At 40.1% G+C, this 23,853-nt stretch overlaps 1 protein-coding gene across 1 annotated transcript; it reads left to right on the forward strand.

Annotated features, from left to right (window-relative positions):
• Nucleotides 1-1,028: 1,028 nt before the first annotated feature.
• LOC131227174 (uncharacterized) lies at nt 1,029-18,823 on the forward strand. The gene is made up of 10 exons (XM_058222919.1): nt 1,029-1,351; nt 5,849-6,021; nt 6,439-6,547; nt 12,602-12,714; nt 13,148-13,216; nt 14,151-14,266; nt 14,789-14,843; nt 15,479-15,599; nt 18,014-18,156; nt 18,547-18,823. Exons 2-10 carry the CDS (start codon nt 5,881-5,883, stop codon nt 18,646-18,648), a joined length of 969 nt encoding a protein of 322 aa, XP_058078902.1. The 5' UTR covers nt 1,029-1,351; nt 5,849-5,880; the 3' UTR covers nt 18,649-18,823.
• The last annotated feature ends 5,030 nt before the right edge of the window (nt 18,824-23,853 follow it).

Genomic DNA, 23,853 nt, shown 5'->3' on the forward strand with positions numbered 1-23,853 from the left:
GGCAACTTCTCTTCCCTTTCAAACATATGTGGTGTCGTTGAGATAAGATCTTCACAGGATACTTTTCATTAATAACCGTACAATAAATGTCGACCAATCTGATATACGGATAATTAAATAAGCGTAAGTTGGACAGTTTAATATGGTCCACCTAAATGATTCGTGAGACTTTGTAATCTAGAAATTCTGTGCGGCTTGTTTCTGTATCACACGTGAAACATGTGTATGATGATCGGAGCCGTTCACTCTCCAACTGCCTCTAAAAAAGAACAATTTACAACTAGTTGTACCATGCCATCTTTCCTCCAAACATGCTTTGTTGGATCTCATAATTCCCATTGTTTTCTGTGGTGTGGTCCACCTGAGCTTTAGATGTATTTCAAGTTTAGTCCCACGCCCTGAAATATGCTGAGGGAATAGATGGACGGCGTGGATAAGACACATACATTACGGTGGACTCACAGAGTTTATTGAGTACGCTAGAGTACCAAGTTCGAACGCAATCCGCGTCGCACTGTAGAGAGCGGATTGGCTGTGACCCCGAGCACGCAGATACACATGTGCCGGGGCTGCGTGGGGTCTAAAGAGGTGTATGTCGAAAATCCAATCCGTCCATCTGTTTTTAAAGACCAAAATAGGAAAAAAATATAAAAATCAAGAAGATTAAAAACTTAGCTGGGCCACACAAGACTAAAAAGTGGGAGCGTAAATGTCTACTGTTGAAATATTTCTGAAGTGGACCGTGATTCTTCTATGCCATCCAAAACGTTCATTGGATTATTACCACTCATATAAACTGCAGGAAAAAATATGATCTTGATACAAAGCTTCTGTCACCCACAACCGTTCAATCCACAATGTTTGGTGTGGTATGGCTCACATGAGTTTTCAATGTGCCTGATTTTTATATTCCTGTCATATCGTGGTCTTGAAAAACAGATGGACGGAGTGGATTTGTCACGGACATCTCTGTGGGCCCCACACAGCCCCCAGCACAGGAATATCTCTGTGCCCGGGGTCACAGGCAATCTGCATTCTCTGTAACTGGGGCTGTAGGAAATTCGAGCCCCCTTCTCTCTGCCTTCGAATCTTCAGATCTCTTTCATTTTCTTTAAAAAATATTTTTTTTTCTTGAATTTCAAGCATGGAGTCTTTGAATTGCATGCCTTTGTTTTGAAGTTTTCTTTTGGCATTTTTCTCCCTTCGACGCAATCTTCCAACACTCAAAAGGCAGAAAGGGAGAGAGAAAGAGAGGGATCTGTTTTGGGTCTTTTGGGTTCTCCGAATTTCAATTCAAAAGCTTCAATTACAGATTATTCTTCTCAAGAATCCTTTGATTTGGAGCCCTCTGGTGAGAATTCCTCTTTTAATCCCATTCCATTGACCTCTCTCTCTCTCTCTCTCTCTCTCTCTGCAATGATTCAATATATGCATCTGGGTTTTGTAAAGTCTTTCTGGGTATTTGTCAGTTTCTTTAAATCTGTAGTTTTGAGGATGAATTTTAATTAGAATTTGATGGGTTTTCCCTCTTTTTTTTTTTTTCTTAAAATTTATTTCAAATTTGGTTTCCTTTTCTATTTTATTTGTAAAATTTTTCCTTTCTGTATTATGGTATTCGGGCTCAGGCAGTAGATCGTTTTGGTTTTTGTAGTTGTGTTTGGATTTCACGATTTCTGGTTTGTGGTTGAACTTCTGTGAACAAAAACAGATGGTTTTGTTGAAATTTTTTGGAGAGTGTTTGGGAGTTGTAATATGCGGTGCACTCGACCTTGTTTATTGAATGTGGACATTGCATACATGCGATCAATGTAGAAAATCCAAATTGTGCACCAACTTGTGGATGGAGCATAGCCCAAAAGTTCTGTTGATTGGATGAACTAGATCTTCCAATTGGTGACCATTTTCTTCTTGCCTGTTTAAATTCAGATTGAGTCGGTATCCACCACAAGTAACCCAGTTAAGAACAGGGCCGGCTTGGTTAAGTCTCGAATACCTGTTGGGTCCCCAGCTGAATATGTATGCTTGTATGTATGGACATGGTTAAAGATGTACAAAGGAGCAGTAAGTAATGTGAGGACCATTAGTGGAGAGACAAGGAGTTTCCAATTGCAATAGGTTTGCACCAAGGGTTGGCATTGAGTCCATATTTTTTGCATCAGTTGGGGAAAAGTTAATTTGAATTGATAGGGAGGTTTGATGGTTTGTGATTTTTGCAGATGGCATAGTTTTGATTGATAGGACAAGTGAGGGGGTAAATGCAAAGTTAGAACTATGGAGTAATGCTTTAGAATACGAAGGTTTTAAAATTAACCGAACAATAATAAAGTATATAAAATGCAATTTTAGTAACAATGGGCTTGAAAATGAGGAATTAGTTAACATTGATGGTCAAGACGTAGGCCACAATGGCCGCTTCCAATATCTTAGGTTGAGATATCAATAATTCATTAGGAAGAGAAATAGAGAAGGATTTTGCTCATAGAAAGCTGGATAGACGAAGTGGAGATATGCCTCCGGAGTTTTATGTGATCACCAACAATCAAATTGAAGGGGAGATTTTAGAGGACAACCATAAGATTAGCCAGAGTAGAATGTTGAGTAGTCAAGGAACTACAATGCATAGAATGATTTTTGTTGAAATGAGGATGTTGAGATGGATGACTGGAAAGTTGAGGAAGGAAAAGATTAGAAATGAGCACATCCGAGGGATCTTAGGATTAGTTCCAAAAGGTAATAAGATGAAGGAAAGTAGACTTAGATGGTTTGGCAATATGTATTAGAGACCAAGATCTGAACCAGTTAGGGGTGAGTGGGTTCAAGTTGAAGGCTATAAAGGGCAAGGAGAATTTCCAAAAGAAGATGAGTGGAGGTAGTAAGAAAAGATTTGGTAACCTATTGTTTAACTGAGGATATGGTCCTTGATAAAGTTGAATGGTGAAACCAGATTTGGGTAGCTAGCTCAATTGGTTGGGATAAGGCGAGGGTACTAAGATTGGTACTTGAATCCTTACTCATCCAGGTTTGGGACCTCAAATAGGGTACCCAGACCCACTAGGAACTGAACCAACAAGACTTGAGCCTGATCAATCTGGGGCGTGTTTACACCAAGACTTGGCCAGAACCAACCCGTTGAAAGTATGGATTAGACTTTCGAGCTTGACTTACATGTGTGTCACCTGTGCTGTGCATCTGTTGCAAATGCTAAGTTATTTATGGAAAACTAATACTGAACAAGCAATGAGGATCGTCTGGTCATTTTTTTTTCCTCAATATGCTCCATTCTTAGTGGGGGCCCATGATTTGCATGGTTTGGATTAATGGGTATACAACCCACGTGTATTGCAAATGTTTTGTTAATGCTCCTTTTTGTGTTGAGAGCAAGGTGTTCTGTAACGGTCACCACCGTTACCTTTATGATACGGGGCATAACGGCTTTTAATTTTTAATTTATCGAAACCACCCCCCCCCCCCCCGAAAAACCTATATCTGCCCCGTAATGTTGATTAAAAAGTATGAAAAACCTATATATGTCCCGTAATAGACCTTTACAGGGCTATTATGGCCTTTATAGGGAATGTAACGTGCCGTTAACAGTAATTATAGGTCATTTTTTTTTCCATAACGGCTGTTACGGCTGTTACGACCCTGTAACGTGTAACGGTTGCCATTGTTACCTTTACGTAACAACCTTTACAGCCCCATAACGGCCTTTACGACACACCATGGTTGTGAGCTCACGTTCTAGTCTAGGCCATGTTCATATTGGGTTTGGAAGAATTATAGGAAAAATAATATATGGGGTGTGGAGAGTTTTTCTGGGTTTTTGCCAGTTGGGATTTTGTGCTTGTGTTATGTCGAATTTTGAATTTTTGTTTTTTAATAATAATAATAATAATAATTTATAAAAGAGGCTACATTAGTTGAAATTTTCAGGAGAACTTGTGCAGATCCATTGCATTGTTGCATATTAGATGACTCTCTTTGGAAAATGCCTTAAAACTCGTACTGTTAGAAGAAAGAGTTTCTTACTAATGGACCGTTAGAAGATAGTCTGGTTCCAATGATTATTCTTCTCCCTTTTAGATAGATTGTTTGGAATGATATATACTTGGTAACTTTCAATAGCATTCTAAGATGCCATGAGACTTGTGACAACCGATAAAATTTACCATATGCACGCTATTTAGATGGCTGTCTACTTGAGAAGAGTATCAGTTTCTCACTACTCATTGGAGCTGTTAAAAAACCCAAAGAAACGTAGTCGTGCTAACCAAAATTCAGCTTGTGCCCTTGTTAGAAGTTGGTTAGCTGTTCCATTTTCCTTGTTGTTCCATTCCTCATGATGGGATTTAGTGCATAATTGAATGCCTAGAAAATGCACTTGAAGGTATCTTACTCGTATTTCTTCTTAGTTGTTTTTTAAGGCTCCATTCTTCTTTAGTTTAAGATGGATTATCGTTATTCTCAAGTGCCAATGCATTGCACTGTACGAATTTTTATCTGAAATACCAAAAAAATGTACTCGAAGAGGTTCTTACTCAACTAAAAATGCCCTTTTCTTTAAAATTTTTTTGAGAAGGTGTCAGATGTACAAGGCAAGTAATACTGTTTGGATTTTGAATCTTGTAATTTTGATGAACTCCCTTAGGGCCTGTTTGTATTTGGGCAAAGCCGTGACTAGCAATCCATGGCATGCTGTCAAGGCTAGCCAGTCATGGATATGCTGTTGCTGACTATTTGTTTTGTCCCTTGTTTGTCAAACGCCCTAGATCATGGACGAGATTGATTGTGGCAAGTGGGGAAATTAAAACATGGTTGGTGGTACCCTTACAACCGTGCATGTGCATATTTGAGATGTGCACATTGACACGTGCCACATTTTTTCAGTGTTTGAAGATTGATGATGGCACATTGAAGCATGTCACACATGTGCATAGATAAATATGGTCCTCATGGTTGCACTGAAACTAATAGTGTCATTGACAAGTAGTTCTACTTCTCCAGTAGAGACACTAGATCCATGGTCAATGGTCACGTATCCATGAGTACTTGTCCAAATGCCCTTTGATTCTTGTGCACAAGGATGTTGAAAAAACATGGACATGCGGGTTGTTCGTGATTACTTGTCAGGACACAACTTTGCCAAAATCTAAACACCCCCCTTAGAGCAAATAACGGGTCAGCATTTTGGTTGAAATATAGCTTTAGAGGTCTTGATGCGGGCCTAAGGCCCACCTAGGCCCGTGTCTTACTTAGACCTACTGAGGCCCACTATAGGGCTTGGTAATGAAATAGGGCCCAACGTGTGCTGATTTTTGGAACGTTTATGTATATATTTGGGAGTCTAAATCAAGAATTTCAATTTACTATTTTTGGAAGATATGGGGACTGATTTCAAGATGTGTTTGAAGATATGAGGGTGTGATTAAAGATATGGGGCTGATTTAGAGACGTTATCAGGATTTTCTATATTTGCTTTTATTATTGTTAGGCTTTTACCATGTTAGGTAGATTAGATTAATTTGAAGTTAACTATGATTGATTTGAAATCATTCTCTTAGTTGGTGGGTTTCTCATCCATAAAAAGGGGGGGGGGGGGGGAGTTTGGGTTGGTGTGAGATTTTTTCTTAAGCATTGTTAGAAGTTTGATATTGATAAAGTTATTTCTGCCTCTCTACTCAAATATTCTTGTGAGTGTGATTCTTGTCAACTTCTTTACGTTTTGGTGTTGATATCTTATTGATTCGATAACCGGTTGCATTACTTCTCTAAAATGTTCATTAATGGCTTTTATGCTTACTTTTGATGTCATTCTCAAGAAAAAGGTTCTTTATGTCATTTATGTTAGGAATAATTACCAAAACCAACTGTACTTGAGTCATGGCAACAAAAACTTTAAGGAGGCGGCTCCATCATGGGGATGTTGATGGAAGGAAACAAGAGCATTTCGACACTGCAGGATCAGATGGTCTCAGTGAGCCTCTGCTTGGGAAGTATGGACATGATGATAGCTACTCAGAAGTAATGTGTTTCTTTCTCCCCTTTTTTATCTGCTTTTTGTAAGTGCCATTTGCCGTTTGGCATCTTTTTAATAAATCATCTTGCCAATCAAAAAAATGTGTTTTTCCCTGATATGTTGTTATTAAGAAGATGGAATCAACATTTCAAGTTTGAACACATCATCTAGGGCCTGTTTGAGTGGGCAAATCCCTAATTTCTTGGATTTTTTTTCTGAACTTAATTGAATCCAAAAGCATTTCATATTTGGCTGATCCAAAACTATAAGCAGAAACACAATAGAGGAGCTTTTTCCAATTTATTTCCTTTTAATCAGTTGCTCAAATGACTTCAATATGATAGGCTGGCCCACATGCAACGAGGCCTTGGAGATTTCCACTTCATTTATGTTTCGTTTACCTTGTTTTGTTGTGTTTGTAGGCATGTGTTCATGAAAACCATCAAGAAATATGGGATGAGCGAAGGAGGGAACGCCTCCACTGGACACTTCTTTTCTCCCAACTGATTGCCCAATGGGCGCAGTGGTTAGGTAAGATGTTCATTTTTTGATAATTGGTATGGCATCAGCACTGGTGGTATTGCCTGTCTGTTTGTGATAGGAAATCCACCAAAATCGGGATTAACATGTAGTCCCAAATTTGCAGGCCATGGCATCCACATCAAATTAGCGTGTCTTACTGTGGCTTAATGCGAGCTAGTTTGATGTGGAGCACATGGGGCCTGCAAAATAAGGATTAAGCATCAATGGCGATTTTGGGGGATTTCCTTCTCAAACTAAAATCGAAGTAGAATGCATGTTTCTGATTCACTCTGTATTCATCTCCTTTGCACTTTCATCTTGTTCCTTCACATTTGTTTCTGATCTAACACTTTCTCAAATCATGACTTAATGGAGGAAAACTTAAAGCTCAGTGCGTTCTAGTTTGACCTGGATTGCATGGGGCCATCACTCCTGATTTTGGGGGATTTCCTTTACAGAAGGACTGTAAATGAAAGCAAAATGCATGTGTTAGTGTTCATTGGTCATTTACTTACTATATACCTTCATGACTTTCCTTCATATCTATTTCCATTCTCAAGTTCTTTTACCCCATGACAACTCTATTGCCTGGGAAGTCATCTGCACGCGTAATCTCCATGATTGGGAGGTGCCAGAATTCGCTGCCCTGCTTGAATGCCTTTCTAAGTTGTCCCCCGACAGGGCCTCCCCTGATAGACTAATTTGGAACAACGATAAGTTTGGAGTTTTCACGGTCAAGTCGCTATATTCCCTCCTCCTACCGAGCTATACGTTAGCGAATGCCGTTACTCCGTTTATATGGAAATACCCTATCCCTCCCAAATTCGTCTGCTTTGGTTGGTTGGTGGGTAAAAACAAGATCCTTACCATTGATAATTTGAGAAAAAGAGGTATGCAGATCGTCAACGCATGTCTCTGCTGTATGAAGGATGAGGAATCGGTTGACCACCTTCTGCTTCACTGCCCATTCATCAACCAGATCTGGTCGGACTTCTTTCTCCGTTTTGGTATCAGCCGGTGTATTCCCGGTTCTTGCTCCCTTATGATCTCCTTTTGGCACAGCTTCAAGTTTGGAAAAATGAGAAAATGCATCTGGAGAATGGCCCTTCTCGCTATTTGGTGGTCTGTGTGGAAGGAGAGAAATGAGCGATGCTTTAACGATCTGACTTCCTCGGCTCAGACAGTCTCTTCCAAGCTAAAAATCTCATCATTGAATGGGCTTCCAACGTCCCGGGGTTAATAGAGCATGATCTTTTGTTTCTGGGCTCTTCGTCTTTTTTTTTTTTTTTTTCTTCTTTGGCTTCTCTGCTACCTCAGCAGTAGCCTAATATAATTTCCATAATCTTTGAAAAAAAAGAAAAGTTCTTTTACCCCATACAATCCTTCCTTTGTGCCATACCTGATCAAATGTGTTTATTTGTTCCATTTTCAACTTGCCTACTTGGATTGGTGGAAATGAAAGGTCATTTCCATGTAACCATCCTTTTTTTTTTTTTCCCCTTTTTGTGAGAAAGGCATTTTCCCATGGCTCATTTATCACTCCCGAAACACACACACACACACACACACGAAGCTTCCCATGTTTGTAGGAAAGAGGATTTCCAATGTGCCAATATCCCACATGTGTGACATGTACCGGTGTCTCTCCCCAAACACGCCACATTTGTGGCATGTGCTAATGTAACACTGTGCATCTTTAAGTGCCCCACATGTGCCAATGTGCCACCGTCCATCTTCTAGCCTCACACATGTGCCATCGGTGCTTATACATCTATGTGCTACCATCCATACCCTACATGGGCCACATGCACCACCATCTATTTTTGCTTGCCTGCACAGGTACCACACGTGCCAATGTGCCATATTTGCTAGCTTTCATCTTGAAGCGCCTTGCATGTGCCACATGCCAATGTTCTACACATGCCACATGTGCTACTGTCCATCTTCAAGCACCTCTCAGGTCATGTCACATTGTCATTGTCCATCTTCAAGAACCTTGAATGTGCCACCATCTATCTTCAAGCTGTCTCAACCAATTGCCTAGTAAATGTCCCATGAAAAGTTTTGTTTGCCAATTTAGAAAATGGCCCCAATTTTGATGGAAACTTTTATTGAAAACAAAAGCTGGGGGTCTTCTTTTCCTTTCCACCAATTTCTTTTCCCTTTCCTTGAATCCAAATAGGCCAGTGGACTTTGTACGTGGATTGGTGTATTGTCATAAGAAAGTCATGTCTGCACATGGTATTTTTCCTAGGTAGAAACTCAAGTCCATTTTGTGTAGAAGATCAATTAAAAAGGGATCATCTCCATCATGCAAAGTTCATGCTCTCTCCCATTCAGGGGGACCCTCAACTTATCCTTCCTCTCCAACTTCTTCGAATGCTCTTTTTGTTTGTTTCTACCATCACCAACTCCTCTCATCTTATCCTATCAAGCCCACTTCTTCTGTCATCTCCATAGATGCCTCTATGCTTTTAGCCATTTCCCATTGCATTGAAACCACCTCTTCGGGATGTAGGACATAAATTAAACATGATATGCAAAAAAATTCAAGCTTAAGATCATACTAAATTAGAAACAATCACACAAAATTCTACATCCCACATAAAGTCAAGCACTCAATCAAGGGGAATCTATGTGGGTTCAGGCCTGCACATGTTAGAGCTGGATCAATAAAAATTATAGACCAAACAACACTTAAAGGAGAGTAAATTCATCTACACATGCACAAAAATATTTTTCCAATCTAAGGGATTCATGGATTTCAATTCGGGGAACCGTAAGGTTGAAGAAAGGGCATAAAATTGGGAATTTGAGTAATTTAGGGTTAAGTTTAGGGATTTTGGGTGAAAGATGAGTGAAAGAGAGGAGAGAGATGAACTAGAGAAGTACCGCATGTGTGGACAGCAACAGTGGCCTAGACGCACGTGCGTGTGATCTAGGCTGCACGTGTGTGGGGGCCCACTATTCAGAAAAAGGCCACCTTGGCCTTGGTCGGCCAGGGATGGACTCCAAAACCTCTAAATCTCAGCTCGATCCGATGCACGGTTTGTGCGTGGTGCTTTGCCAAAGTTTCAGCTCTCCTGCAGGGCCAGATTTTGGAAATCTGTTGTAGATGGGGACACGGCTGCAAATATTGATGGATTTGCAGATGGAATCTTGTAGGAGAAGAGAAATATGGATGGAAGAAGGTGGGGGCAAATTGAGATATGTGTGGGTTCGCACCACGGTAGTCAGCTCTTCGAGGAAGGGAGAGTTTCACACCCAATTGAATCTCCACAACTCGGGAATTTAGAGGAGTAGAAAAATGCAGAAATTTTATTAATCTTCATTGAGAAAAAAAAAACTACAAGGAGTGCCTATTTATAATAAAACCCTATACCCCAAAACTTGTGCCATATGCACAACCTATTACTTGGAGACGAAGTAATAAAAAATAACAACTAATCAAAGCAATTTAAACCATTCATGATAGTCCTAATACCAATAATAAGCAAAACCCAAAGTACTAGATTAATTAGAATAGTGGGCTACGATCATGAGAACCTATGGTGGGATTCACATGACTATCGGGTCCACTCCAACGAACTAAAACGCAGTCCTCTAACTAAAAGGCCCTCCCTGGACGTCGTCATCGATCCAGATTGATGGTGGGACCCTCAACCTTGCGTACGTGCGTAGGGGGGCATGCGTGTGCGCGTGATGTCCCCATCACATCGACAATGATTGTTAAGTGAACTACCTTCTTGTTTGTTGTCTTCTGATCTTCAAATGGACCTCCGCCCTTACCACCACCTCTGCTGGAACTCAAGGTGATCATTCGATTCCTACTCTAGCTTGTCTTTAACCTCGGGTTTATTGGGATTTCATCTTATCAGCACACCACAAGCTGTCTGAAAAGCTCACCCTGTCAGGTGCAAATGGGTGGCTGGTTGCTCCTGATGTTTTGGAAGGCAATGATCCTATCAGATTTTGTTGTCAACCAGAAAGTTGGAAACTGTGAGTGAGAGCACTGACCCACTTGCTCAGGGAATGTCTAGATCATGTCTTCCTCTTCCACTTCGTAACCGTTCATATCTAGATCATATCTTCCTCTTACAAACACAACTTCACCACTTCCAAGCTCAAATCCCACGTATGCTTTGTGCGACTAAGATAAACTAATCATCTCTTTTGTTCTATAAGAAAACTGACTTGGCGTCAAATATCCAACATGATGGGCTGTTACTGTGGACTCTCACATGTATTGCTGAATCCAAATTGCACGTCCTCTTCATAATCTGTGCTTCTTTGTTCCGATGATGTCTCATCATCGGTTTTGTGGTTTCCACCCTTCTGTTTCCGAATAAAATTTTTGTTTCCTCTGAAAAAATGTAGACACTTAAAACACAGTTGAAGCTGGTGCTATCAATGGGTGCCAATGGACCCGACCTGATTTTACAGGTTTAACAGGTCTGGGTCCAATTTTTGGATCTGTCAACGTATTGGGTCGTGCTCAGGTCTCAGCTTTTGGGATCCAGGTAAATTTTCGGTTTGGGTCAAGTATGGTTTGGTTGGGTCCAATTAGTATAAATGGTGATGTTGTAGATAATAAATTTATTTTATTTATTCTAGCAATGGAATAAGGTTTCCCAAGTCATAGGCATGTAAGGGAATGCATTTACTCACCATGCATGTGTCAAAGTGGCAAATGCACGTGTGATCTAACGCCATCCATCAAGTGAGCCTGACCATGCAAATGCTCTCATTTGACCCAAACTAACTAGAAACCTAAGTCTAAAGACCCGATGGGTACTCAACAGGAACCTAGACCTGATCGGATCTTGGTCTGGATCTTCAAGAATGAGACCCATCCTGACTGAGCAAGACCCAAACCCGGTTAGCCCAGGTCCATGCGAAAGACTTGGGAGCATTGTAGTGGATTGCTTTTCTCATCTTAATGCAGATAAAACTGGTATTGAGTGGTGTGAGTCTGGCCTGTTAATAATTCCTGTAATTGCATTTCCTTTTACGGCTTCAGGCTTCAAAATATTTCATGACTGATCATGGTCATAACTTGTTTGATGTGAAAACGGATCATTTCACACTTACTAGCGCAATAGAAAGTCCAGTGGTTAGAAAGTAACTGACTTATTCCTGTGGAAGTTTTTAAATGAAAAGGGAGAACTCACTGGGGAGGGAATTATATGATCTCAACCTTAGGATATGGATAATATTCTCAAGTTTTCAGTTTGTACCGGTGGGGCCATGGTTCAGTCATACAGTCAGTTAATATGATAGGCCCCCCTTTCTGTGGATGGACCATGCGCAAAAACTTTCTTAATAGGAAGATCTTAGCTATCCATTCTTTACCCTTCTTTCAGTTGAATGTGGACTGTCGTTGCATTTCTCTTCTTAACTGTATATTTGCATGCTCCCAATCAAGATTTAGTTTTTTCACATCGAGGAAATTTTTGGGGCAATGTCATTCATTGGGGAGCCCATCTGGTCAATGGTCTAAATCGCCCAACCATGGACTGCACTTGTGCAAACTGGGGGTTCAAGGATCCTATGCATATCCTCAAGTTGAGGATCATATAATTCTTCATTGGGTCTACCTCAACGTATTCCGTAACGGTAACGATGGCTGTAACGGCCACCACTGTTACCTTTACTATACGGGTCGTAATGGCCATTAGAGCCCCTCGTAATGGCCTTTATGGCCTTTTTTTTTTCCTTTTAAATTAAAAAAAAAAAAAACCCAAAAAACCAGTATCTACCCCATAACAGACTATTACGGGGCCTTTATGGGGTGTAGTAGGCCATAACGGTAGTTAGTAGTTACAGTTCATTTTTTCCATAATGGCTATTACGACCCATAACGTATAATGGTGGTCACCATTACCTTAACGTAACGGCCATTATGGCACACCAACTCTATCTATGCGGCTTGTGAAATAAGGATTAATGCTTTATTATTTATCATCTTATTTGTTTTTCTCTTTATAATGTGATGTTACCCATCTTAGGGACGAGCTGGGAGTTGGTGTTTGATGTTCTTGATAATTTCAATTTTCTTCTCAGCAAACATTGTCATTGGATCGGGATCGCTCCTTGGAAGGCTTTTATCTCTTCCTTTCATTGGTCAAAACGGAAGTGATAGGAAGAACATTCAACCTTCTCTTAGCCCTTTACAGGTAAGAGTCATACATGGCCTTTTCTATTCTTTGGGTGAAGCACTTCATTTCTTCCTTCTTGGCTGAGATTATGAATAGATAGGTTACATCAAGAAACTGAAGCAAGCCATATGGATTTTACAAGTATTTTAAAATTTTGAATGTTTTCTTCATGGGTGTTTTCGGAACCAGTAGCGGGATCAAACTCGGTTGATACAGAGTCAACACACCTAAATGTGTATGTTTTTGTATTGTGAGTTGGAATGAGTTGTGATAGTTTCGGTCCCTGGGTGAGTCATACACCAAAATGTTCTTCTGGTAGTCAGAATTGAATTTGCTGAAAAGTTGCTCTGTTGCCTTCTCATTCACTGTTACTTCAGCTCCCATGCTTTTTCTCTATTGAAATTTTGGCTCTGTAACTTTACTTTTTGCTAATAAATGATTTGCCATGTAGGAAGAAAGATTGAGGAATCTGCAGCAGAGGCTGGAGGTTCCTTTTGATGGTACTCATCTAGAGCATCAAGTAAGCCATCTTCCTAAACTTTTCACTTCTATACCATGTTGTATGCATTGTTATTCAATAATGGTAATGGTGATGGTAACGACCATGCCATTACAGGCCATACGACCTTTTTTAATTTAAAATTTTAAAAATTATAATAATATTATTATTTTTTATGTGAAAGAAACCTATATTAGCGTAGAACGGGGTTCCAACTTGTGGCTCAGTGGTAGACAGAGTGTGTTTCAACACTGAGGTCATTGGTTCAAGTGCTCATGTGGGGTGTGTGTGTAAATAAAAAAGACCTGTAGCAGCTGTTATAGGCTATTTTTCTGTAACATCTGTTATGCAACTGTTTTTGCATCCCTTAATACAGACCCTCTCTCAAGGTGTTCCATAATGTTAATGGTAATGGTGGCCGTAATGGCCACCACCATTACCTTTAAGATACAGGTTGTAACGCGTTGTGGTCTTCTTCTTTTTCTTTTCTTTTCTTTTATATATATATATATATATATATATATATAAAATTTAAATTTAATTTAATTGAAAAGAAAAATCCAGAAAACATGTATTTACCCATGTAAATTTATAGAGTGCTTGTTCTAGCCCCACACACGCCCTATCCATCTAGATGCACCTTCACATGCAGATATGTGCCTAGCAGTCAGATATATGGGACATTTGAGCTGTGCATGAGGTTGGCTCTGCCTTCAGATAACCTAGCATAAAAAAATCACGCCAGTTGACTCATGTGTGCCGGACGTGTTCATTGGATGTAGACCATAGGAAAACATCTTTAAACCACCCATTGTTTTACATGGTGGATGTGATGAGTGGGCCCGATAGCATGTGAGGTCATTTGAAACCTCATAAGTTCCAATGTTAAGATGCTGAATATTTGTAGAATACGGTGTTGGAGGTAATAATGTCTGGCAATGATATTGTGTCGCAGGATGCCCTCCGACAACTTTGGAGGTTGGCTTATCCTGATCGAGAACTCCCATCTCTTAAGTCGGAGCTTTGGAAGGAGATGGGTTGGCAAGGTCCTGACCCGTCAACAGATTTCAGGTGGGTTGGCATGCATGTGAGGATTTTCTTTGCGTAAAACTAGAGGGTTGCAACAAAATGGTGTCTATTTTTTTTTCTTAACTACACAATAGTATGAGTGAGGTCCACTTTTCAGTGTTCCAGATTGTTCATCTAGTTTGTCCCATCATGGATGGGCCATAAGCCAAAAATATCTTCCACCTGACGATCTTCTTTCCAACTCCAGGCCTTCAAATGGAAAGGTCAGTTAATGGTCCACTTTCAACAGGAACCAATCCATGGATCATATGGCTAAGAATTTCTAATGGGGGAAGATTCTTGGGATATGACTGATCCATTGTGGTCGGACTCCATCCTGTGAACAATTTCAATCACGGAATGGTTGGTCCAATTGTAAATTCTTGGTCAAGCAAAAATACACCATTTTACTTGACCAAAATTGTATGTTTCCTCACATATCCACGCCAAAAGTGAATGAGCTGAGGCATGCTTTTCTTTATTCCCACTTCCCAGTAATGTGAATAGTGTTGAGTTTCCTTTCAGGGGTGGCGGATTTATATCACTGGAGAATCTCATCTTTTTCGCAAAGAAGTATCCTGTTTGTCTCCTTACCTTGTCTCTCCTTTTATTATTTTTTCTTTTCTATAAGCATAATTTTTAAATTGTGAATTTATACATTGGGCCCAAATGAGCCCACCCATGATCAACAAAGGTTGTTGGACCGAGGGTCCGGCATGGATTGCACATGGCCCCAATAAGCACACCCTGATTAATTAGAGACCAAATAAGGGCCGAGAAAATTGATGGTAAGGCCCGTTCTGTTCTTACCATCTATTTTGCCTGCCCTCAATTGTATGGTTGTGACTATCCGATCGTGATTATTCTTGCTTCATGTGCATCTACACTGGGTTCTTATCCAACATCGTTGTGGATTGTAGCCCTCTTGGATGCAACCTTTATCGCGATAAAATCATGAACTTGGTTTTGTTTTGTTTTGTTTTTTTTTTGAAAACTTATCGGGTTCTGTTGGGTGTTTGGAGGCCATGATATTGTGGAAAAATCAACAGATTTCCTCCATTGATATAGAAACCAGTTCAAGCCTGATTAGATACCATTTATGTCGCATCAAGGGCAGTATTCATTTTTATCCAATATTCGTTCAAACACACCATTAGATCTAACACACCAGCAACCATGAAAACGTGATTTTTTAAAGCAGTGTTTGTTGGGCAGGATTGGTTCCAGAGGCTGTTGCACAAGCAAGAAGGGAGAAGGGCGGAATGGGAATATCCCTTTGCCATAGCTGGAATAAATATTTCTTTTGTGCTGGCACAAATGTTGGACTTGCAATCAGGTACAGGGTTCTCAATTTTGGAAGCTGATGATTAATTAGGTCCCGAGCCTCAACATATGTACAATATTTGATGAGGCTCCCAGTTCGTGGGCTCCAAGGTTCAGTGAATCTGGATTTTGGGGGCCACTATGGATAAGGGATGGTCCAAAAATCTTCCAGATTGGAAGATCCTATCTCTATGATTGGTGGCTTACAAGTAGATATTAAGAAAAGAAAAGAAAAAATACAGCAACAGTATGCATTCACCGAGGAAAGGCCAAAGATCAAAAGAGCAGATGATAGTAGATTTTTGGGTGTACCCCATCCAAAGTGGGGCCCATCAGATCAAATGTGTATTTGGGGGCTCCAGAAAAACGTGTATTTACTGATGTTCAGGACCCTAAAATGCAGACTACCTCATTTTCTTCTGTTCTGAACAAGTAGAATATATCAAAGAGGATTATATGATCTTTGACCAGAGTATTTATTTTATGTTGCCGTGGGCTTTATTTGGGACAAGCAGGGCGCTTGGGGTGATCTAGGCCATTGGTCTGATTGGCCCTGGGATGGCTGGGTAGGGGAGCTGTCATGTTTTTTTATGTTTTTGTTAGCTTGTTAGGGGGAGCTGTCATGTGATAGGGGCATTAGTGCTTATAGCAGCCAGCTGAAAAAAGGCTAGCTAGCAATCGCTACTTACTACATAGCAGCCAGCTGAAAAACAGAAGGGCTCCCGCGTACACCATCAATAGTAATGGTGCCCGGAGGACCATGGCCCCAAAATTATTGTTGGATTGAGGCCTGCAAATAGTTGTTCTGCTAGCCACTTGCACCTTGTCTACATGAACAGTTACGTGCATCATGTGTGCCAATCTGGCGAGTGCTGTGTGCAAAAATCATCGGGTCCATTTATCAGGCGGACCAACCCTATATGGAACGGATGGATGGTCCACCTTCACCTTGTCAACACTTGCACTCATCACACGTGCCAACCTGGCAAGTGCTGTGTGCAAAAATCATCTGGTCCATTTATCAGGTGGACCACCCTTATATGGAATGGATGGATGGTCCACCCTCACCTTGTCAACACTTGCATGCACCACACGTGCCAAACTGGCAAGTGCTGGCAAGTGCTGTGTGCTAAAACCATCTGGTCCATCTATCAGGTGGACCACCCCTATATGGAAAAGATGGACGGTTTAAATAGAATTGCCAAAACGTCTTATGTTAGATATGTGTAGTGCAACTGATGATGGATGGGCCTGATTCTTGGATATAGCATCTCCAAAGGGGAGGCCACCTAATGCAGCCCTTGGATGTGCAACACATTCTAGATTGGCATGCATACTGTGTGGGTAAAGGTGTGTGCATGTGTGGAAGGGGCCGGATTGTGTTGGACAGCAAACGTCTGCAGATAAATGTTGAGAAAAGGAAGTACAGCAACAGTCTACATTCATTGGAAGAAAAGGCTAAGGATCAGATGGCTAGAATCGTCTAATCTGGGAGGGTTTTAGAGTCTGGTGCATCCCAGGTGGGGCCCGCCAGCTCAACAGCCTAGATCACTAGCAATGGACCTCACTTGCACAAATGCTTTAAGCTGAGTATACCATGCAGATCCTCGGGTCAAGGACCATATAAGTCCTCTGCAGCAAATACTTTGGCCTGTTTGGTTGCCACTTAAAAATGAGTTCATCTCCTTTTAGGTAGTTGTAGTTTTGTATTAGAGATCGCATTTCTTTTATGGCAAGGTAATCTTGATAACCAGCAATCATGATCTCTAATACATGATTTCTATCAAGTAAAATGCAATGAACTCATTTTTAAGTGGCACCCAGACAGGTAGGGCTGTCAAAGGGTCGGGTCCTGTAGTACCTGCACCTGGGTTTACCAGGTACTGTTCTTGCCAGGTTCGGGTCTTTTTATGTCTGGGTGTGGTTCTTAAAAACCTGGATCTGATCGGGTTTGGGTACCCATTGGGTCTTTGGATCTAATCTTGGAGTTGGCTTTGGGACAGTTAAGAGCATTTACATGATTGGGCCTACCTGCTGGATGGATTAGATCTCACACAAGCATGCTGCTTTGGTGGATGCATGATGTATAAACAGTCTCTCTTACATGTGTGCAGCATAGGGAACCTCATTTCTTATTAGAATAATCAATACATGTTAAAAATAAGTAGTTTTACTATTAAAACTGCCTGGACCCAACCAAAAACCCGACTGGACCAATTTTTTATTTTATCCAAAAATGAGATCCAAACCTGGCCTGATTCCTTAATGGGTCCAACAAATTGGACCCAGATCCATTAAAATCGGGTCGGGTTGATTGGGTACGCACAGTTCCTGGTACACTTGACAGCCCTACAAACAGGCCCTTAGTGTTCTTTTGACTATGTTCATTGAAAATGAAACTAACGTGTGATTGGAAGTTTCTTGCAGGCAGGCCAACTTCACTGGCAGGGGTTCGCTTTCTAGAGCTGCTTGGAGTGGATGAAATGGCATTCGATAACCTCTACTGTGTGGCATTTCAGATGATGGATGCTCAATGGCTTGCGAAGCGTGCTTCTTATATGGAATTCAATGTAAGCACTGTGACACTCCATTTCATTGACAGTGGCTTCTTATCGGGCATACAAATGGCATACATCTGTATCTATGGATGTCCAAATTGTAGGTCCTATTGTAGATGGAGCATATCCTGGAAATAACATCTATGGGATGAATCTTAACCATCTTATATCGATCATTGAATCTGTACCGCTGATCATCTCCGTTCTATGGCCTCCATTGGATGGTCCACAATTTGTACTGTTTAGATCAGTGCCCACATTAATGGTAGATGAGCCATCAACCCATTTAAGAGATTGTGGAAAGCGTACCTGAGTAACCTAGCCTAGAGGAATTGGTTTCCCTTGAAATTCTGTTTACCTGACTTTTTCCTCTTTGATCATCCGTCTTCCTCATCTTTCTAGGAGGTTTTGAAATCGACACGAACACAGCTGGAGCGTGAGCTAGCATTGGAAGACGTCTCCAGCATAAAGGATTTACCGGCTTACAATCTTTTGAACCAATAGCTGGGCCGCATTGGTCTTCTGCATTTTCTTAGCTTCTTGATTTCTGTAGTTCTCTGTATACGCACGGTATAGAAATTCTCCATCCAAACATGTAAATTCAAGTGCTCAAAATTCTATTTCTGAGAAATCCAATTCACAGGTATAGGAAGTAGTCTGAAGAGTAAATACTATTAAAGTGTGTTGTTAATAAAGTGTTGTGCTTGATTGAGGGTGGAAACGTCCTTGATTAATCTAGCCATATATGGAAAATATCTTTCCAATCTGACCGGACCATCTCGAGAAGCACATCAAGAATATCACTCACACTAAATTTCTTCTCATTCTAACCAATAAATCATGAAATATGGCACACCCAATATATAATTAACTTTGTATATCCAAAAACTCCGCAAGCTGAACTCTTGTATGGACAAGTGACTATTCATTTGAAAGATCTAGACAAATGGACCAAAACCACTAGAACCGATCTCCCAAAGGAATACCTTAATTGGGCCAAAATTATCCTGCAATATGTTAAAAGAAGCAACCAGAATTGAACTGTCCCTTCTGTAGCGAAATCTTGACCACTTTCTGCTGAGTTTTTTAAATTTGGAAATTCTTCTAAGTGGATAATATTCCAGAAATATCCTTTGACTTCTTATATTTAGTAAAACATTTTTAGAGTGAAAAGTCTAATTTATCATTGAAACGATTTGGGCAGGATCTAAAACTTTTAGGACTACAAAATCAGGGCGGGTCTTAACTTGATGTGTTTCCGGAATCCATTTACTAACCCCAATCTTAGGCGTGTGTCTCAAAAAATTGGTAATTCAAGTGGACCATAAGATTGAAAATAGTGTAAAGGATGAGGAAATAGTATGTAAGTGATGCCCACCCTCCAAATTGTTTCTCTTGATGTAGCCCACCTAAATCACAGATTGTCCTGAATTTTGAGCCCTAGGTCTTAATGTTTTTATGGTAGTAGATTTCACATAATCATCATGGTGGGCTGTTGAAAACCTTTAATCTATGCTGGACAGGAATCATCAATAGGATCAATAGTCCAATATATCTTACTAAAATTTTCTCGTTGGACAGTTTTTTAGAGGATCTTCAATCCCATCAAGGATGCTTCGATCCTATTGGTAGGCACAAGCCGTCGATAGGACTCAATCCCATCGACAGAATTGCATGATTTTGCGTAAGTGCAGGTTTTGTTTATAATTTTGTGAAGGGACTATATAAGTAGCTTTTAATTCCAAATTGGAGTAGTATTCGGAGAGAAAAAACATGTCTAGGGTTTTGGAGAAGAGAGCTAGAGTTTTTCTATTTTAGAAATTCATCCTGAGAGGCGGGGGCTTGATTGTAAGTTGATTCCATCTCTTGTGCTTACGTTTTTCGTATTGGATTCTCTTGCTTTGTGCAATGGTTTTTTCCTCAAGGATTTTTTTTTTTTGTATAAATCGTTGTGTTTCTTCGTTCTTACTTATGTAATGCATTTCCCTATTATGTGTTTGATTTTTCTCTAAGGTTGCTTTCGTGCCTAATGTGGGTGGTTGTGTGCAACAAGTGGTGTCAGAGCATAGGCTATTACGTTGGGATTTTAGATTGAATCTTAGACTTGGCTTCTAAAAAATCGAATGTTAAATACGAAAAAAAAATTACAGGAAATAATAATTTTAAATTATGGAGGTTAAAGATGAAAGCTCTCCTAATTCAACAAGGGCTGTAACGTGCACTCCTTAGTAAAAAGAGATGTCCTAAAACTAAGAAGGAGAAGGATTGAGAAGACTTAGAGCAAAAGACAATGAGCGCAATTCAATTATACTTAGTAAATAATGTCTTATACCATGTGATAAATGAGATGATTGCCTGGGCTTATGAGCAAGTTGAAGAGCATAAATATACACGTGCTAGGGCTGTGTGGGTTCCAGAAAGATGTGGTTGACAAATCCACTCAAGTCCATCCGTTTTTTAAGATCACAATATGATAGGATTCTAAAAATAAGGCTGATCCAAAAATCAGGTGGGCGACTACAAACAAAATAGTGAAAACAGAAACACTGAAACCATTTTAAAGCTAACCATGATGTTTATATGCTACCCAGATCAATCATATGGTTATTACCACTAGGATAAAATGCAGGAACAGATATCATCCTAATACAAAACTTTTGTCACCCCAGGCATTCAATTCCCACTTTTTGATGTGGTATGGCCTCACATGAGTTTTAGATTTGCCCGATTTTTAGATTCCTATTCTAATATGATCTTTAAAAGTAGATGGACGGAGTGGATTTGTAATGGACATCTCTGCGTGCCCCACACATCGCCAGGGGCACATGCAATCCACTCTCCTGCAAGGATTACGTGAGATCCCGGCCTCACCCAAGATGGTGCGTCCCATACTGTGGGGCCACCTTTATGTATCTATTCTGTATCTTTGCCGTCCATATGTTTTTCCATATCGTTTCAGTACATGATCCAAAAAACTAAGAAGATCCAAACCTCAGGTGGACCATACTCTATGAAACAGTGGTGATTGAACTCCTTGCCATTAAAAACTTATAAGGCATGCCTTAATGATTTTATAGTGTTTATTTGTCATCCAATCCGTTGATAAGGTCACATAAGCCTGGATGAAGGGAATCCATTGATAAAGTCATATAAGCCTGGATGAAGGGAAAAAAACAAACATCAGCTTGATCCAAAACTTTTATGGCCCATTAAAAGTCAAGCACCACTGTTTCCAATGATATGGTCCACCTAGCTATGGGATCTGTTTCTCATTTTTGGAATCATGCACTGAAATGATTTGGAAGAAAAGGTTAGACAGCCTGGATATAGATTATATAGATCAAGATGGGCCCTACGGTAAGGCACGAACCCTCTTGGGTGAAGTCGGACGAGGTTTGGCTAGTGACCCGCCCCGGTGGCTAGTGGTAGGTGCTACGTGGACCCACCATGATGTATACTTTTTTATCCACGCCGTCCATCCATTTTGAAAGATAATTTTAAGTCTTGATCCCAAACATGAGGTAGATCTAAATCTCAGGTGGACCACACCATGAGAAAACAGTAGTGATTGAATATCTACCATTAAAAACCGCTCCTCTCCGCTAATGCCTGACATCATTTCAAATGCCTTGATTACAGCTTTATTGTCGGCCATTGTATGTTACAGCACATGGGATACTGCTTGGGCCCTTTTGCATGATTGAATGGTGGGCCAGAGGCATTTATGAAGGTTGACTTCTTACCATACATGCTTACTAGTCGGACGCGGTTTGGCTAGCCGGTGTTTCTGAGCCTAACCACGTGTATATGTTTAATCCACACCGTCTATTAAGTTTTTCAGAGAGGGCATGAGCTTAAAATTGAGGCAGATTCAAATCTCAGGTGGACCACACCAGAGGAAACAATGGAGATTGGACTGTTGTAAACTTTTTAGGGGCTGTAGAGGTTTTTAATTATGTCCACTGCTAAAACCTTCCCAGGCCTCACCGTGACCTTTATTTGTCATCCAACGTATTCATAGGTCAACCTAAATGAAGGGAAACACAAATATCAGTTTGATACAAAGCTTCCTGGCCCCAGAAAAGTTTTCAACGTTAGGTATTTATTCCCCAATGTGTGGTCCACTTGACCCTTGAATCCCACTCATTGTTTTTTGGATGATACCCTAAAATGATAAGTGAAAAGAGCACGTGGATAAAACCCATACATCACAGCGGCCTTCAGATCCCCCATGTCCCCTGCATGTGTCAGGTGGGGATGCATTAGGTAGTAGTACCCAATCCATGTTTGCCTGCTGCCCCTTTCAAAGGGTCACGGATTGACCTGAGTTCGGGATAGACGGGTCTAACCATGTATGGGTTTGTGCACACTGCCCATTTATTTTATATATCTTTTAAAATATTAGCCGAAAAAAGAAGCGAATCAAAGACTCAAAATGTACCAGACCAATGAAGTAATAGTGATAATAACACCCACAATTGAAACCTTCGTAAGGCTTGTGATGATTATTTAGCATCCAACCTGTTCATAAGATCACATAGACCTGGATGAAAGTTCTTGGTCGCTCGGTTTGTTTTTAATTATAAGAGTGTGCAATCGATACAATGACTCAATTCAAATTTATCAATTTTGATCCTAAGTGCCAAAATAAACAAATACATTCAATATAAAGGTATATGACCAAAATCTGAGAAGATAAATTGCTTACTCAGCTACTTGCAAAAGTTTATAATGATCAGGCGACAATTAAAGGGTGTGGTTCTTCCTCTAAAGGTGGGTTATTTTATGCTTTCCATAAGAAAAAAACTTTCAGAATACTAATGCAAATCGGGCAAAAGAAAAAACTTATAATTAGTTATTGAGAGCGACTGCAAGAATGTGTCTCTTAAAAAAACTACTCGATATTGGATAGAGAACAAATCCAGCATATGACCTTAAACTTATGTTACAATTAAAGATTATAGTTAAGGATTACTATTACTTGATTACTGCTACCATTAGGATAGGTTGAAATGAGAAATAAATTTGATTGAATTGTACTATTGATAGACTATTTGTTGTGTTGGATTAAGTCGTTGGTTGTATATTATATTTCTCTACTACTTATAGAGTTCTGTTACAATTTGTTCTTTCATATTCTTCTTTCATTACTACAATGTTGTAGCAGTCAAAAAATATTTTTTGATACCATTCTCTTGTCTAAATTCTTCTTTTATTACGTTTTCATTTTATATTTGTTCTTCTTCTATTGGCCAAATTTTGTTTCCATAGACCGCTTTCCATTTCTAAACACTTGATCTCGCTTCTGCCTCTTGGCCACAAACCACTTCTAGACGCTCGTTCTGTTTCTGTATGCCTTTCGTTCGCTCGTTTTGCTTCTAGATGCATCCTGTTGCTCAATTTACTTTTTTGGACAACTCTTGACCACTTAGCCTACTTTTGAAAACCCCTTGGGCACTTAATCTGCTTTTGACACTTCTTGGCCGCCTCCTGGAGCTCCCTTTCTTATCATCATATAGTATATCTTTCTTTTGTTATAACATGTGTTATTTTAATTAGGTTTTCCAAGAACAATTAGAAGTAGGGTACAATGAGCATAAGCCAAAGAACGAGATAGATTCTCAAGCGGACCACATCACATGAAACTCTGTTAATTAAACTCCCACAGTTAAAAACTCTTTGGTGTCAGGAAAGTTTTCAATCTAGCTA

This window comes from Magnolia sinica, chromosome 15 (assembly GCF_029962835.1).
Source record: "Magnolia sinica isolate HGM2019 chromosome 15, MsV1, whole genome shotgun sequence".
Taxonomy (NCBI): Eukaryota; Viridiplantae; Streptophyta; class Magnoliopsida; order Magnoliales; family Magnoliaceae; genus Magnolia; species Magnolia sinica.